The sequence below is a fragment of the Saccopteryx bilineata genome, chromosome 4, assembly GCF_036850765.1.
Source record: "Saccopteryx bilineata isolate mSacBil1 chromosome 4, mSacBil1_pri_phased_curated, whole genome shotgun sequence".
NCBI lineage: Eukaryota > Metazoa > Chordata > Mammalia > Chiroptera > Emballonuridae > Saccopteryx > Saccopteryx bilineata.
Window position 1 is genome coordinate 288,188,306 of NC_089493.1, and position 15,993 is coordinate 288,204,298.

Genomic DNA, 15,993 nt, shown 5'->3' on the forward strand with positions numbered 1-15,993 from the left:
AGTCCGACGCTCCATCCACTGCGCCACCGCCTGGCCAGGCCCTTTTGCCAACTTCTATTATGAATTTATCTTTGCCACCCAGCTTAGTGTATCCCAAGGTTCTCTTTACCATGCCACAGTCGCAGAGCTCCAGGGAAAAGCAACCTGGTCTCATCTCTCCAGGCAGAGGAGAACAGAAGCTCCATCTCCACACATGCTGCAGATGGCTTTTCCAATCTACCTGAATCATTACCAGCTAGAAGCAGCGGTCATTGGGACTTGGACGTGAGCTGCAAAGTATAGAATTGTGACAACAATTCCAGTGCCATGCGGACTTTTCCTGGACTCCTGCTCCTTGTGACAGCTCCTAACAGACTGGGGTTGGGTTGCATTTGCAGGGATCTAGAATGGTGTTGGTGCCAACTTGGACTTGGTGAACATGTTAAGGACACTACTCAGTTATGGATTGTTGTTGTATTGACCAAGAGTTTGCTTAAAGGCTTTAATCACAGTAAAAAAATAAATAAATAAAAAATAGAAGACTGGATAAAGAAGATGTGGCACATATACACTAGGGTATGCTACTCAGCCATAAGAAATGATGACATCAGATCATTTACAACAAAATGGGATCTTGATAACATTATACGGAGTGAACTAAGTAAATCAGAAAAAAACAAGAACTGCATGATTCCATACATTGGTGGGACATAAAAACAAGACTAAGAGACATGGACAAGAGTGTGGTGGTTACAGGGGTGGGGGGAGGGAAGGAGGGAGAAGGGAGTGGGGAGGGGGAGGGGCACAAAGAAAACTAGATAGAAGGTGACAGAAGACAATCTGACTTTGGGTGATGGGTATGCAACATAATTGAAGGACAAGATAACCTGGACATGTTTTCTTTGAATATATGTACCCTGATTTATTGATGCCATCCCATTAAAATTAATAAAAATTTATTTATAAATAAAAAAATTAATTAAAAAAAAGGAAAACTCTCCCAGTTTTTGTAGGATGATGTAGCAGCACGTGTGCATGCAATGATGACATAACACCGTGTATACAGTAGAGCAGCCCACGCCATGCCAGTCGAGATGTGGACGGTACAGAGGAAAGTTCAGTGTGTTCTGCGGCTCGCTAAATTCGAATCCATAACCAAAGTGCAACGTGAATATCGGCGCGCTTATAATGAAGCGCCACCACATAGGAATAACATTACTTGGTGGGATAAGCAGTTGAAGGAAACCGGCAGTTTGGTGGAGAAACCCCGTTCTGGTAGGCCATCAGTCAGTGACGAGTCTGTAGAGGCTATACGGGATAGCTCCCTAAGGAGCCCTAAAAAATCTGTGTGTTAGCCCACATCGAACTGCACTGAATAGGTATGAAACTGGGAGAGTTTTCCTTTTATTTGGTGCATATTTCACATTTCTATCGTCTTTTTTTTTTTTTAACTTTTTTATTTATTTATTTTAGAGAGGAGAGGGAGAGACAGAGAGAGAGAAGGGGGGGAGGAGCTGGAAGCATCAACTCCCATATGTGCCTTGACCAGGCAAGCCCAGGGTTTCGAACCGGCGACCTCAGCATTTCCAGGTCGACGCTTTATCCACTGCGCCACCACAGGTCAGGCCCCTCTATCGTCTTTTGTTGCTTTCCTGTGACTGGTTAAAAGTGCACCATGACTTTACGGACACACTGTAGTTTGAAACCCAGGCTTGCCAGGTCAAGGCACATACAAGAAGCAACTACAGTACTATTACTACTAATACAAGTTGATGTTTCCTGCTCCTTTCCCCTCCCCTCTAAAAAAAAAATCTATAAATAAAATCTTTAAAAAAAATTAAACAACTAAAGTGAAGCAACTACAAGTTTATGCTTCTCATTTCACTCCTCCCCCTCTCTCCCTTCCTGTCTCGCTCTTTCTGTTAAATAAAGTAAAGAAACACAACCCATAATACTTGGGACTACTTTAGTTCTGGCTGTGTGACAAGCACTGCTTTGAACTCTTTACATGTGTTAACATTAATGTATTTACATGTTACACCCCACTCTACGTGATAAGAACTATTATCCTTTTACAGAAAGGGGACCTGAGGCACAGACAAGTTAAAAGACTTGCCTGGCCCTGGCCAGTGTATCAGTGGATAGAGCGTCGGCCCAGCATATAAACGTCCCAGGTTCGATTCCCAGTCAAGGCACATAGGAGAAGTGGCCATCTTCTTCTTTCCTCCTCCCTCTCCCCCTTCTGTTCCTCTTGCTCTCCCACAGCCAGTGGCTTGATTGGTTTGAGCATAGCCCCAGGTGCTGATAGCTCTGTTGGAGCGCATCAGCCTCAGGCACTAAAAATAGCTCAGTACTAGAACATTGGCCCTAGATTGGGTTGCCGAGTCCTGGTCAGGGTGCCTGTGAGAGTCTGCCTCACTATCTTCCTTCCTCTCACCTAAAAAATAAAAAACAAACAGAAACGACTTGCCCAAGATAACCAAGCTCGAATGTGGCAAAGCCAGCATGCCAGCTCCAGAGATGTTTTTATTTTTTAAGTGAGAGGGACAGAGAGACAAAAAGAGAGAGAGATGAGAAGCATCAATTCTTCATTGCGGCACCTTAGTTGTTCACTGATTGCTTTCTCATATGTGCCTTGACTGAGGGGCTCCACCTGAGCCAGTGACCCCTTGCTCAAGCCAACAACCTTGGGCTCAAGTCAGCGACTTTGGGCTTCAAACCAGTGACCTTTGGGTTCAAGCCAGCAATCGTGAAGTCATGTCTATGATCCCACGCTCAAGCCAGCAACCCTGCACTCAAGCTAGTGAGCCCACACTCAAGCCAGTGACCTCAGCGTTTCGAACCTGGGTCCTCTGCGTACCAGGTCATGTTCTATCCACTGTGCCACCCTCCGGTCAGGCAAGAGATGGTTCTTAACTGCTTCACTTAACCAGGAGGTTACTAACCAATTAGAAATCTTAGAAATGAAAATAGTTGGTTTCAAAAGTAAACAAGACTGCCCCAGCCAGATAGCTTGGTTGGTTAGAGCATTGTCCTTAAGTGCCAAGGTGGCCTGACCTGTGGTGGCGCAGTGGATAAAGCATTGACCTGGAATGCTGAGGTCGCCGGTTCAATACTCTGCACTTGCCTGGTCTGAGGCACATATGGGAGTTGAAGCTTCCTGCTCCTCCCCCCTTTCTCTCTCTCTCTCTCTCTCTCTCTCTCTCTCTCTCACTCTCTCCTCTCAAAATAAATAAATAAGTAAAAATAAAAATAAAAAAAAGTGCCAAGGTGGTTGGTTCGATCCGCAGTTGGGGCAAATGCAGGAATGGATCCATATTCCTGTCTCCACTCTCCCTTCCTCTCTAAAATCAATAAATTTAAAAAAAAATTTTAAGTAAACGAGACCAAACTGGGCAAATCTCCAAAGGGCCGTTGGTCATGGAATGTGGCTGTGAACGCTGCATGGTACACCAGGTGGAGACCCCAAGAGCAGAAGGTGGTGAGAGGGGACATTTGGGGAAATCATGACTTTTTCCCAAGCACCGAAGAAAGATAAAAAAAAACAAGCACTAAAGCCTGACCAGGTGGTAGATAGAGTGTGGACCTGGGACACTGAGGACCTAGGTCACAGGTTGTCATCTTGAGCACAGGGTCACCAGCTTGAGCATGGGGTTGCTGGCTTGAAGCCCAGGGTCACTGGCTCCGTTGCGAGCCCCTCAGTAAAGACACATATAAAAAAGGAATCGGTGAAAAACTAAGGTGCCACAACAAAGAATTGATGCTTCTCATCTCTCTCTCTTCCTGCCTGTCTGTCCCTGTCTCTCTCACTAATAAAAAATAAAAAAAGGGAGAGAGAGAAAGCAATCAATGAAAACTAAAGTGCTGCAACTATGAGTTGATGCTTATCTCTCTTTCTGTCTCTCTCTCACTAACCAAAGGAAAAAAAAAAAGCACTAAGGATAATTTTTAAGCCACAGCTCATGGAAAAATAAAATTAGTATCAAAAAGGAAAAAAAAATTATTACCAAAATGACAGATACAAAGGAATGCAAATTGTACTGTTATCACTGTTCTCATCAGCAGTGTAAGATTCTTTTTTTTTTTTTTTTAAGTATTTTATTTATTGATTTTTAGAGAGAGAGGAGTGAGAGAGAGAGAAATAGAGAGAGAAGGGGGGAGGAGCAGGAAGCATCAACTCCCATATGTGCCTTGACCATGCAAGCCCAAGGTTTCGAACCAGCGACCTCAGTGTTCCAGGTCGAAGCTTTATCCCACTCTGCCACCACAGGTCAGGCTCTTTTTTTTTTTTTTTACAGAGACAGAGAGTCAGAGAGAGGGATAGACAGGGACAGACAGACAGGAACAGAGATGAGAAGCATCAATTATTAGTTTTTCGTTGCGCAATGCGACACCTTAGTTGTTCATTGATTGCTTTCTCATATGTGCCTTGACCATGGGGCTACAGCAGACCGAGTAACCCCTTGCTGTAGCCAGCGACCTTGGGTCCAAGTTGGTGAGCTTTGCTCAAACCAGATGAGCCCACGCTCAAGCTGGCAACCTCGGGGTCTCGAACCTGGGTCCTCTGCCTCCCAGTCCGACGCTCTATCCACTGCGCCACCACCTGGTCAGGCAGCAGTGTAAGATTCTAAAAGAACCTCCCAAGATTGTATCTAGAGAGTGGCTAATATTCTGCCAGCTTTGGAAATGGGAGAGAATGGCAGAGATACACATTCCAGTCCTGGCCCGCTCCAGTAGCTGGTAATGGGACACTTTGTCACAATGTTCAAGAAGAAAAAAAAGAAACAACTGTTCCTGATCTGTGGTAGCACAGTAGATAAAGCATTGACCTGGAATGCTGAGGTTCCTGGTTCGAAACCCTGGGCTTTCTCACTCAAGACACATATAGGAAGAAACTACGAGTTGCTCCTTGCCCACTTTCTCTCTCTAAAAATTTTTTTCTCCTTTTCCAAATGGAAGGAGGGGAGATAGAGACAGATACCCGCATGTGCCCTGACTGGGATGCTCTGCCCATCTGCAGCGTTGCTCCATTGCTCAGCAACTGAGCTCTTCTTAGCACCTGAGGCAGAGGTCATGGAGCCATCTTCAGTGCCTGGGGCCAACTCGCTCCAATCAAGCCATGGCTGTAGGAGGGGAAGAGAGAGAGAGAGAGAAGCGAGAGGGAGTGGTGGAGAAGCAGATGGTCACTGCTCCAGTGTGCTTTGGCCAGGAATTGAACCCAGGATATCCACACGCCAGGCTGATGCTCTACCACTAAGCCAACTGGCCAAGGTTCTTCTAAAATTAATAAATAATATTGTTTAAAAAAATATCCTGAAAAATAATAGAGAACTACCTCCTTTCAAGTTCTAAGGAAGCCTGACCTGTGGTGGCACGGTGGATAAAGCATTGACCTGGAATTCGAACTGGCAACTCGAATGCTGAGTTGCCAGTTCGAAACCCTGGGCTCGCCTGGTCAAAGCACATATAAGAGTTTATGCTTCCTGCTCCTCCCCCTGCCCTTCTCTCCCTCTCTACCCTGCCACCTCTCTAAAATGAATAATAATAAAAAAAACTTTAAAGTTTTAAGGAAAATGACTTAATATTTATATACCCAGTAAAACGATCTGTCAAGCCCTGGCTGGGTAGCTCAGTTGGTTAGTGTTGTCCTGATATGCCAAGGTTGTGGGTTCCATCTTCAGTCAGAGCACATACAAAATCAACCAATGACCCTGAACCAGGTGGTGGCATAGTGGATAGAGTGTCAGCCTGGGATGCTGAGGATCCAGGTTCAAAACCCGAGGTCACTGGCTTGAGTGCGAGCTCATTCAGCTTGAATGTAGGTTCATCAGCTTGGGTGTGGGGTCACTGGCTTGAACATGGATCATAGACATGACCCCATAGTCACTGGCTTGAGCCCAAAATGTTTCTGGCTTAAAGCCCAAGGTTGCTGGCTTGAGCAAGGGGTCACTCGCTCTACTGTAGTGTGCGCCCACCCCACCCCCCAAGGTACATATGAGAAAGCAATAAAAAAACAACTAAGGTGCAGCAATGAAGAATTGATGCTCGGCCCTGGCCCATTGGCTCAGCAGTAGAGCGTCGGCCTGGCGTGCGGGGGACCCGGGTTCGATTCCCGGCCAGGGCACATAGGAGAAGCACCCATTTGCTTCTCCACCCCCCCCCCTTCCTTCCTCTCTGTCTCTCTCTTCCCCTCCCGCAGCCAAGGCTCCATTGGAGCAAAGATGGCCCGGGCGCTGGGGATGGCTCCTTGGCCTCTGCCCCAGGCGCTAGAGTGGCTCTGGTCGCCGCAGAGCGACGCCCTGGAGGGGCAGAGCATCGCCCCCTGGTGGGCAGAGCGTCGCCCCTGGTGGGCGTGCCGGGTGGATCCCGGTCGGGCGCATGCGGGAGTCTGTCTGACTGTCTTTCCCCGTTTCCAGCTTCAGAAAAATACAAAAAAAAAAAAAAAAAAAAAAAATAATTGATGCTTCTCATCTCCCTTCCTGTCTGTCCCTATCTTTCCCTCTCTCTGCCTCTCTCTCTCACACACACACACAAAAGAATCAACCAATGAATGCATAAATAAGTAGAACAATAAATCGATGTTTTTCTCTCTTCTTCCTCACTCTTATTTAAAAATAATTTTTAAAACTATCAAGAAAAGGGAAATAGCCTGACCTGGCGGTGGCGCAGTGGATAGAGCGTCGGACTGGGATACAGAGGACCCAGGTTCGAGACCCCGAGGTCACCTGCTTGAGTGCAGGCTCATCTGATTTGAGGAAAAGCTCAGCAGCTTGAACCCAAGGGTCGCTGGCTCTGGCTCCAGCAAGGGGTAACTCGGTCTGCTGAAGGCCCACGGTCAAGGCACATATGAGAAAGCAATCAATGAACAACTAAAGTGTTGCAACACGCAATGAAAAACTAATGATTGATGCTTCTCATCTCTCTCCGTTCCTGTCTGTCTGTCCCTGTCTATCCCTTTCTCTGACTCACTCTCTGTCTCTGTAAAAAAAAAAAATAAACATTTTTTTTAAAAAAAAAAAAAGGGAAATAATATAAAGTCTCAAAGTTTACATCCATTGACTAATCAACTACTAAAAATATATGCCCACAAGAAATATTTAGTATTCCTGCTATTATGAAAGAGTTAAGAGATGGAGATCTCCAGCATTTCCGAGAGCCTGCTCATTTGAGCAATCCAGTTTCAGACAAGTGTGACGTGTGGGGGGAGGCTGGTGGACCTGGAACGTCCAGAACATGGAGGCCAGCCTGGCTTCCACCTCCCTGCCCTTCCTAGATTCTGGACCCTGGTGCTCAGATCCCAGCCATTGCCGCTGGGAGGGGCAGCGGTAGAAATGAGTGCCAGAGTATCTAGGCCACAGTAATCTCATTTACAGTCTTTATTGTAAAGAAGTTGCAGTTGGAATATGGGACACTGAAAATACACAATCACGGATTGTTCTTTCAGAGGCGGGAAGGAAAGATCCATATATACAAAAATTGTAAACATGTTCACTTAAATATCCACTTAATAACTGACCTATGCTACAATGTACAGGGTTGTCACTCAACTGCAACTCCAGAGGGAGGCATTTCTAAGAATAAAATGTGGCAACCTCACTGGTATAATATGAAAAGCCAGTTTCAAGCAATGCATGAATAGTCAGCTATGCAGAGGGATCCCAACCCTGAACTGGGCCTTAAAATGGGGTGCAGGCTGGGGAGCTGAAGAACGGGTCCAGGAAGCAAAGGTAAAGGGGTTTACATGGAATGGCTGTCTCAAGGGCACCATGGGCAGATGGAGCCTCTCTCCACACCAAGGGCTTGTCTTGCCAGGCACGCAGGTGTCCCAAGACTCCCTTGAGTAATTTCTTACAGAAGGACAGGGAGAGGGCTAGTGCTCAGACCTACAGCCATGTAGTGCCTTCCTGGCCAGGAACACTCACACCCAAAGCAGAGGCTTGGGCCAAGGCATGGAGGGGCTGGAGCAGGGGCCACAGAGGGGCTGCTGTGGGAAACTACTAGGTGAAACTTGAAGACTTGACCACAATCACAACACCGACAGGGCCAGGCTACTCTAGTGAGCAGGTGAGAGGAAATGAAGGGAGGCTCCAGACAGAGCATGTGCCCCAACAGGATGAACCACCGTGACAAGTACAAGCACTGTGACTACCCACTGGGACATGGGATGGGGAACAATGACCATGCTCCCTGGGACATAGTATGGAGGTGGAAGCAGTATTCCTGCTCCCTGCACCTGGCTATTGAGGGTAGCTGGATCCCTGATGCCAGTGTGGACCAGTGAGCCCCAGGCAGGCTGCCTCATGAGGGGAATGAGCCCTGCCCAGTCTGATCCACTGGAGGCTTGAGGACACTGGCGGGTAGTTCATTTGGTTAGAACATCATCCAGATACACCACGGTTGCCAGTTTGAGTCCGTCAGGGCACACACAAGAAATCAACCAACGAATGCATAAATAAGTGGAACAACAAATCGATGTTTCTCTCTACCTCTTTCCCTTCTTCTCTCTCTAAAATCAATAAATAAGTTTTAAAAAAATAACGGTACTGGGGGGACTTGGGGGGTATAGCCCGGGCAACCTGGGGGCCACCCTCTCTTGGCCCCATAGAGCTCATAGTGACCACTTCTCCATCCCTGGTGCTGGGCCAGGAGGACATGAGGGAGGTCCCAGGGGGCCTTAGGCCCTGCACTGGTGGGGTAACCTTCCAGCCCTGGGCTGGGCCCACCAGCCCTTAGTAGGCAGGCACCTGGTACCCTCTGGGGCTGGTGTCCAGGGTCTCGGTGAAGGGCGGGCTCTGGTAGGTCTCGGTGCACTCCACACCGCTGCCCACTGGGTAGCCGGGGTAAGTCTGGCCTGCCCCGGTGCCCAGCTGTTCCGCGGCAAAGAGGGACATGTCGGTGCCTAGGCGGAACCGCTGCAGGGCCTTCACGGTGAGCGCCACCTAAAGAGGAGCCGGAGTCAGCCAGAGCAGCCACAGCCTGGCCTGGCCCAGCCCTACCTGGCCCTCACCCACAGTCCGCACTCACCCAACTGAGGATGGAGAAGAAGCTGAAGGTGATGGCGGCCCGCGCTGCGTCTCCCGCCTGCATGGTGCCTCGTCCCGGCGCTGTGCGCTGCCACTGGTTAGTGAGGAAGCAGAAGCCCACGAACCACAAGAAGGACCAGAGCCCTGCGGGTGGGAAGGTTATAGGGACGCTCCTCTGGAAGACTCCGCTTAACCAAGCTGGCAACGGGCGCCTGGATACACAGAGGCCCCGCCCAGGGCTGCACCTATCCCATCCCCTCGTAATCACAATGACCTCCACCACACGGTCCACTAGAAGCCCCGCGCATTCCCCTCCCAGGCCCGCCTCTCTTGGCCCGGCCATGCCCACCTGAGAAGCCCAGATCTAGCAGCACCGCGCGACGGCGGTCGCGGACGCTGCTGATCTGCTGGAAGCGCACGTCGAGCAGCAGGAAAGCGGCGCAGGCGAGGAAGGCCCCGAGGCCGAGCACGATGCCGAAGCGGCAGGCACCTGCGTTCCCATTGAAGACACAGCGCAGCTCCGGACCGCTGTCGTTGTTCACGTAGCCCTCATTAACGATGGGCCCGAAGACGGCAATGGAGAACACCTACGGGCAGCGGGTGTTGCTCAGGGCCTGGCGGTGGCGCCTGCCCTGCCAACGACTGCAGTCTCCAGGGTCCATCGCGTGCGGCCACACCCTCGGGTCTGTCTGTGCGTTCCCTTGCGAAACAGGACCAGTTTCTGGGTGAGGGTCTTCAGGCACCTTTCCCTCAATACCTCCCTCAGGCATTTAGTAGTTATGGACGAGTACCATTTAGTGAGCATCTCATATGCTCAAGCTACTTTACAGGTGTTCGCTCATATAATCCTCCTAGAAAACCAGGAAGGTGCCATTCGTTGTTCTTATTCCCTTTACAGATGAGGAAATTAGAGCTCCAACGGGTGAAGTGATTTGTTTGAAGTCACATTGCTGATAAGAGCCAGGGATGACATTTGAGCTGGATCTTCCACACTGAGTAGGTCACTTCATGTTCCCACACTCAAGAGTGTACGCACAGGAGCCTTTACGGCACCCATGATTCCAGGCTTGCAAGGGTGCTGGGGGAGGTAGGTGTGGAGCCAGGAGAGAGGCCACAGAGTACAGCCAAAACAGAGGGACAGCTGCACAGAACTGTGGGTCAGGTCCTACATGGAACCTGCCCTCAGCATTTAGGAGCTGTGTGGCCCTGTTTTCTAGCATGTCATGTGTAGTAACAGGCTCAGCTCATGGGTGTTGGGACAGAAATAATGCCCACCCAACATCCTACACTTGATGGGCACTCAGGGGATGATGACCCCGTGTGACTATGATTAATTATTAATACCACTCACAAGTGTTTGGGCTTAAAAGGCAACAGCTAGCCTGACCAGGTGGTGCGCAGTGGATAGAGCGTCAGACTGGGATGCGGAAGACCCAAGTTCGAGACCCCGAGGTCACCAGCTTGAGCGTGGGCTCATCTGGTTTGAGCAAAAATTCACCAGCTTGGACCCAAGGTCGCTGGCTCAAGCAAGGAGTTGCTTGGTCTGCTGAAGGCCCACGGTCAAGGCACATACGAAAAAGCAATCAATGAACAACTAAGGTGTCACAATACGCAACGAAAAACTAATGATTGATGCTTCTCATCTCTCCATTCCTGTCTGTCTATCCCTCACTCTGACTCTGTTTCTGTAAAAAAAATTAAAAAAAAAAAAAAAAAGGCAACAGCTCTGGGCAAGTCACCGCTTTTATAAAAAAATACTTCCAGACCTGTGGTGATGCAGTGGATAAAACGTTGGCCTGGCATGCAGAGGTCCCTGGTTCGAAACCCTGGGCTTGCCTAATCAAGGTACATACGAGAAGCAGCAACTATGAATTTATGCTTCCCACTCCACCCACTGCCTTTCTCTCTCTCTCTCTCTCTCTCTCTCTCTCACACTCTCTCTCTCTCTGTGTATATATATATATATACACACACACATATACATACATATATATATATATATATATCCTCTCTCTCAAATCAACAAAAAAATCTAAAAAAAATAAAAAAAACTTCCAGTTTTTCTCTCCTTTCCCACCCCAGCTCCTAGAGATCTAGTCAAGAGGTAGACTGAGGCCCAGGATGTGGACTCACACCCCCAAGAATGGTCCACAAATCGAACCACAAATGGGACCAGAAGGGAAGGTTGCTACAGCCTGGTCCAGCCAGAGTCGCTGCACAGGACAGTGCAGGCCCCCTGCCCCACCCTGGGCACCGTCCTGTTTGAAGACCAGAGAGTAGGTACAGCTACCACCTACCGTTACCGGCTGAACAAAACCCAGTTTGGCACCCCATCTCCCATCTCCCCTACCTGGGAGAAGAGCGGGAAGGACAGGCCACCCTGCCTAGGGATGCCCCAGTAAGCTAGGATGTCCCAAAATCTGCCCCTCCCACACCACCTCCAGTCAGCCCTCCCAAAGCAGAGTCCTATCTGGCTGGCTGCCCCACCCAGAAGGATCTCTGAGCATCGCGCCCTCCAACTCACAGATGCAACTGGGGAGACCTGCCTGGGAAAGGCCAGCTCCCTTCAAAGGAGCCTGGAAGTTGTGTGTGCCAGAAAGCAGAGGAACGCTCTGCCTGATCTTCTCGGCTCCCGTAGCCCCTCCTCAGGCTGAGGCTGAGTGCCCGAGGCCCTCCGCGAATCCCGTCCCCACCCCGATGCCTGCTTCCAGGTCACGAGAACAGGAAGAACGGAGCGAGGGTTGAGGAAGGGAACTGTTAGACCTAAAGAGCAAGCAATTGGGGGTGGGGGACGGCGGGCGGTGACCTCTCAAGGTCCCAGGCTGTCGCCACCGGCCCCTCCCCCGCCCGCAGGTGGGCGCGCCCGGCCGGTTGACGTCACCCCAACCTGCGGCCGACGGGTGGGACCCGCGAGGAAGAGGATGGGGTAGAGGGGCAGGGGGCAGGGATGAGGGATGCAAGGTGAGACGCGATCAGGTATCCGGGCACGGGCCACTCACCCAGGACACGACTCGCAGCAGTGTCTGAGGCCGCCGCACGAAGCTCACGGGGTCCAGGGCGGCCCCCGCGCGGCCCGCGCCGAACGAAGCTCCTTCCATGGCCGGCCCACCGGGCCGCGCGCTCCTGGTGTCCTCTGTCCGTCTGTCTGGCCGGCTGGCCGGCTGAGCTCGAGACCTCCCGGGGCTGCTGTGGAAGCTGCTGGTGCTGTCGCTGCCTCTGCCGCCTCCCGGGAACGCGCGCTGGCCGCGGCGGGGGCGCGCGGGGCGGGGCCGAGCCCCCTCCCGCCTCAACCCCCCTCCTGGTCCACGCGCGCGGCTGGAGCCCGCGGGTCCTTCCGCCCCGCCCTCCTTCCACTCCCAGTCTTCAGCGGCAGGACCCGTTTCCGAGGTGGACTCGCCAGTTCACCATCAGGGGGCAGGGCCAAAGGGCTGGGGCTTCCACCGCTCCTCACGAAGAGGAGTCAGCGGTACAGGCTGACACTGGGCCCCGCCTTTGCTATATCCAGGTGGGTGGACAGAGGGGACCTGACCCCGCTCCTCCAACAAGCAGGGCTCTGTCATGAATGTGTAACCGAGGCTCTAGGTCTCCAGAATCCACCCTCCCACCCCACCCCCGGCGCTCAGGAAAGGGAGCCCGACTCCCTGGTTCTGGTCCTTTGCAGACCAGAGATTGGTCACTGGGGCCTTTTTCCCCATGACTGCTCACTGCACCCTCGCTTTTCCTTCAAGGAGTTCTAGCCAGGGGCACTTGTCCAGGTGAGCAGAGACCGCAGGCCAGTATGGGTAGGAGTTGGGGCATCTCTGCTCCTTTCCTGTAGGTAAGACAGCTGTCATTCCCAGGGTGAATAAGCCTTCCACACTCCTGCGTTTCCTGGACTGACTTGTGGCTGACATTTAGTTTGGGGCCAGGGAGTGGGGAGAAGCATCAGAGATAGTTTAGCCCTGGCTGGATAGTTTGGTTGGTTAGACTAGCATCACCCCAGAGCACTGAGGTTGCTAGTTCGATCCCTGGTCAGGACACATACAGGAACAACTTGATGTTCCTGTCTCTCTCCCCCGCCCTTTGTTGAAATTAATAATTTTTTTTTTTTTTTACAGAGAGAGGGATAGACAGGGACAGACAGACAGGAATGGAGAGATGAGAAGCATCAATCATTAGTTTTTCGTTGCACATTGCAACACCTTAATTGTTCATTGATTGCTTTTTCATACGTGCCTTGACCACGGGCCTTCAGCAGACCGAGTAACCTCTTGCTTGAGCCAGCAAGCTTGGGCTCAAGCTGGTGAGCTTTTTGCTCAAACCAGATGAGCCCTCGCTCAAGCTGGCAACCTCGGGGTCTCGAACCTGGGTTTTCCGCATCCCAGTCTGATGCTCTATCCCCTGCGCCACCGCCCGGTCAGGCGAAATTAATAAAAATTTTTAAGAAAGGAGATGGAGGCCCTGGCCAGTTGGCTCAATGGTAGAGCGTTGGCCTGGTGTGCAGGAGTCCCGGGTTTGATTCCCAGCCAGGGCACACAGAAGCGCCCATCTGCTTCTCCACCCCTCCCCCTCTCCTTCCTCTCTGTCTCTCTCTTCCCCTCCTGCAGCTGAGGCTCTGTTGGAGCAAAGTTGGCCCGGGCGCTGAGGATGGCTCCATGGCCTCTGCCTCAGGCGCTATAATGACTCTGGTTGCAACAGAGCAACGCCCCAAATGGGCAGAGCATCGCCCCCTGGTGGGCATGCCAGGTGGATCCTGGTCAGGCGCATGCAGGAGTCTGTCTGCCTTCCCGTTTCCAACTTCAGAAAAAAAAAAAAAGAAAAAAAAAAAAAGAAAAAAAAAAAAAGAAAGGAGATGGGAGTTTGGCTGAACTAGGGCTTACTAGCCCCATGTGATTGCTGGGTCTTTTCTACAGAACCCCTAGCCCCCAGTTAGACAGTGTCCCTTCAGGGTTCCTTCCAGCAGGAGCCCGGATGACTCCTGTGTTTCTATCCAGGACTCGAAGACAAGTCTGCATTTGTTGAGCAAGTACTTCACAATGACCTGCGGGAGAAGGAACTATTATCACTCCCATTTCTCAGGTGGTAAATAGGCAGGCCTGATGAGTTCCTAGATCATAGAAAGTGAAGAGCTATGACTCAGATCCAGGTCCCTGCCATGGCATCTGTGTGGACAGAGGGAACCCATCCCAGGGCACATGTGGCCAGAGGTGCTGCCCAGCAGTCTTCTGGCAAGTGCATTACACTGCATCTAGCCCTACCACATCTCACCTGTCAGCAACTGTTCCCCATCTTGGTCTCTTGCATTATCCACTTACCTCATTTTAATCACTTACATCAACACCCAAACATGCTACACCTTCTTCTGTCTTAAACATTCACTCTTGACTCCAATTGCCCTCCATTGATTGATTTTTTTTAGAGAGAGAGGAGTGAGAGAGAGAGACAGAGAGAGAGAGAGAAGGGGGAGGAGCAGGAAGCATCAACTCCCATATGTGCCTTGACCAGGCAAGCCCAAGGTTTCGAACCGGCGACCTCAGTGTTCCAGGTCGACGCTTTATCCCACTGCGCCACGACAGGTCAGGCCTCCAATTGCCCTCCAGTTGTCTATGTCATCACTGCTCCCTTTTATCCCAGGAGCAATTCAGACACAAGTCCAGACCCTCCTGGAAAGGCTTCTAGATGTCACCCACTCCTGTTTATCTTACGTCATAGGCCCTTTCTTGTCACCCCTTTCAGGTTCCCTCTTGTCCAACCTGTGACCATTAAGCCTTACGGGCCCCAGGACATGGTCATGGCTCTTTTCCTGTCTATGCTCACTGTATTGGACTACGCTAATAGCTCCAGCCAGAACCTTCCCCTGAACTAGAAATCTCGCTTCTCTTAGCCTGGCTGCCCTGGAAAACAGTCTGCAGTGAAGTCTGAGTTTTATGGGGAGTGAAACTTCAGGGAAGCCAGAGTTAGGAAATAAGGGAAGTGAAGCAAGGAAGAGGGAGCAAGTATAGGTGGTGTTTTCCTGAGCTGACCACAAAGGCTCACAGGCTACTCAGGAAAGGTCAGAGAGAAAGAAGATTCGTGCTGGGGACAGCCCATCTGGGGGAGGCACAGCTTATCTGCTGGCAGCTCCCCACCCAATTCTTTGTGGCGCCTGGCCCCTTGGGTAGCACCTTGTGGAAGCCAGAACCCCTGCAAGAATTGTCAAGTGAAGGTGCTGAGGAGGCTGTGGCAAAGGCTGGCCTAGGAAGAGACTGAAAGACCATGGGAATAGAGGTGACCAGGGCTTTATGGCTCCAGAAATGAAGCACATTGTTGCTGGGCCATCCTGGCAGGGAGCAGGTCTGGCTGAGCAGATCAGAAAGGCTCCAAAGATGGGGCTAGGTCACCCCTAGACCTGCTCCACTCACAACCTTTCTCTATCACACTGAATCACAGAGCAACTCTATCCTTCCAGCTTCTTGGGCCAGAACCCAAACCCCTTTGGCTCTTCCTCTTGGCTACAACTCAGAGTATATCCAGCATCCTCTCCCATCCACCATAGGCCAGCTTCCCCCTCAGTTGCCACATGGGTGCCTGCCTCATCCCAGCTCAGAGGAACCTTTCCAAAATCGGTGTACCCATGCCTTTCTTCCTTCTCAGGCGTGTTATCTCCTAAACTCTAAGGGTCCTCATGTGAGACTTGCAACTAGGGGAGTAATGGGCAGCAGCAACTTGTCCTGGGCTAACCCCCTGAACCTGTCCACAAAGGCCCCTTTTCTCTTACTTTCCAATGAGCCAAAGCAGGTGCACCTAGGCTCTCTCCTGTTACTTCTTCTATCCTAAGCCTTCCTTGTTTCACTGTCCCCAGGTTTAATAAGCATACTCTCAAAATCACCTGGACTCGTACTGTGAAACCCTTCCTGTATGAAATCAACCTACACACTACTGGCCAGCTCAAGGCAGATCCACTCGGGTCTGGTTCCTATCCAGTAACAAGAGCAGTGACCCTTGGGTTGGGGAAGGCTAATGACTAGGTTGG

At 50.9% G+C, this 15,993-nt stretch overlaps 2 protein-coding genes across 3 annotated transcripts in view; both read right to left on the minus strand.

Moving 5' to 3' along the window:
• Positions 1–7,340: 7,340 nt before the first annotated feature.
• TBL3 (transducin beta like 3) overlaps positions 7,341–15,993 on the minus strand; it is a 29,928-nt gene continuing 21,275 nt past the window's right edge. For both annotated transcript variants that reach the window (XM_066275276.1, XM_066275274.1), the window contains one exon: positions 7,341–8,329. The gene's annotated coding sequence lies outside the window, so the exon portion shown is untranslated. The remainder of the gene's footprint in view (positions 8,330–15,993) is intronic.
• Positions 8,326–12,446, minus strand: SYNGR3 (synaptogyrin 3). The gene is made up of 4 exons (XM_066275282.1): positions 12,002–12,446; positions 9,352–9,589; positions 9,004–9,146; positions 8,326–8,918 (listed from the first exon to the last, which is right to left on the minus strand). The coding sequence occupies exons 1-4, from the start codon at positions 12,098–12,100 to the stop codon at positions 8,709–8,711; spliced, it is 690 nt and encodes a 229-aa protein (XP_066131379.1). The 5' UTR covers positions 12,101–12,446; the 3' UTR covers positions 8,326–8,708.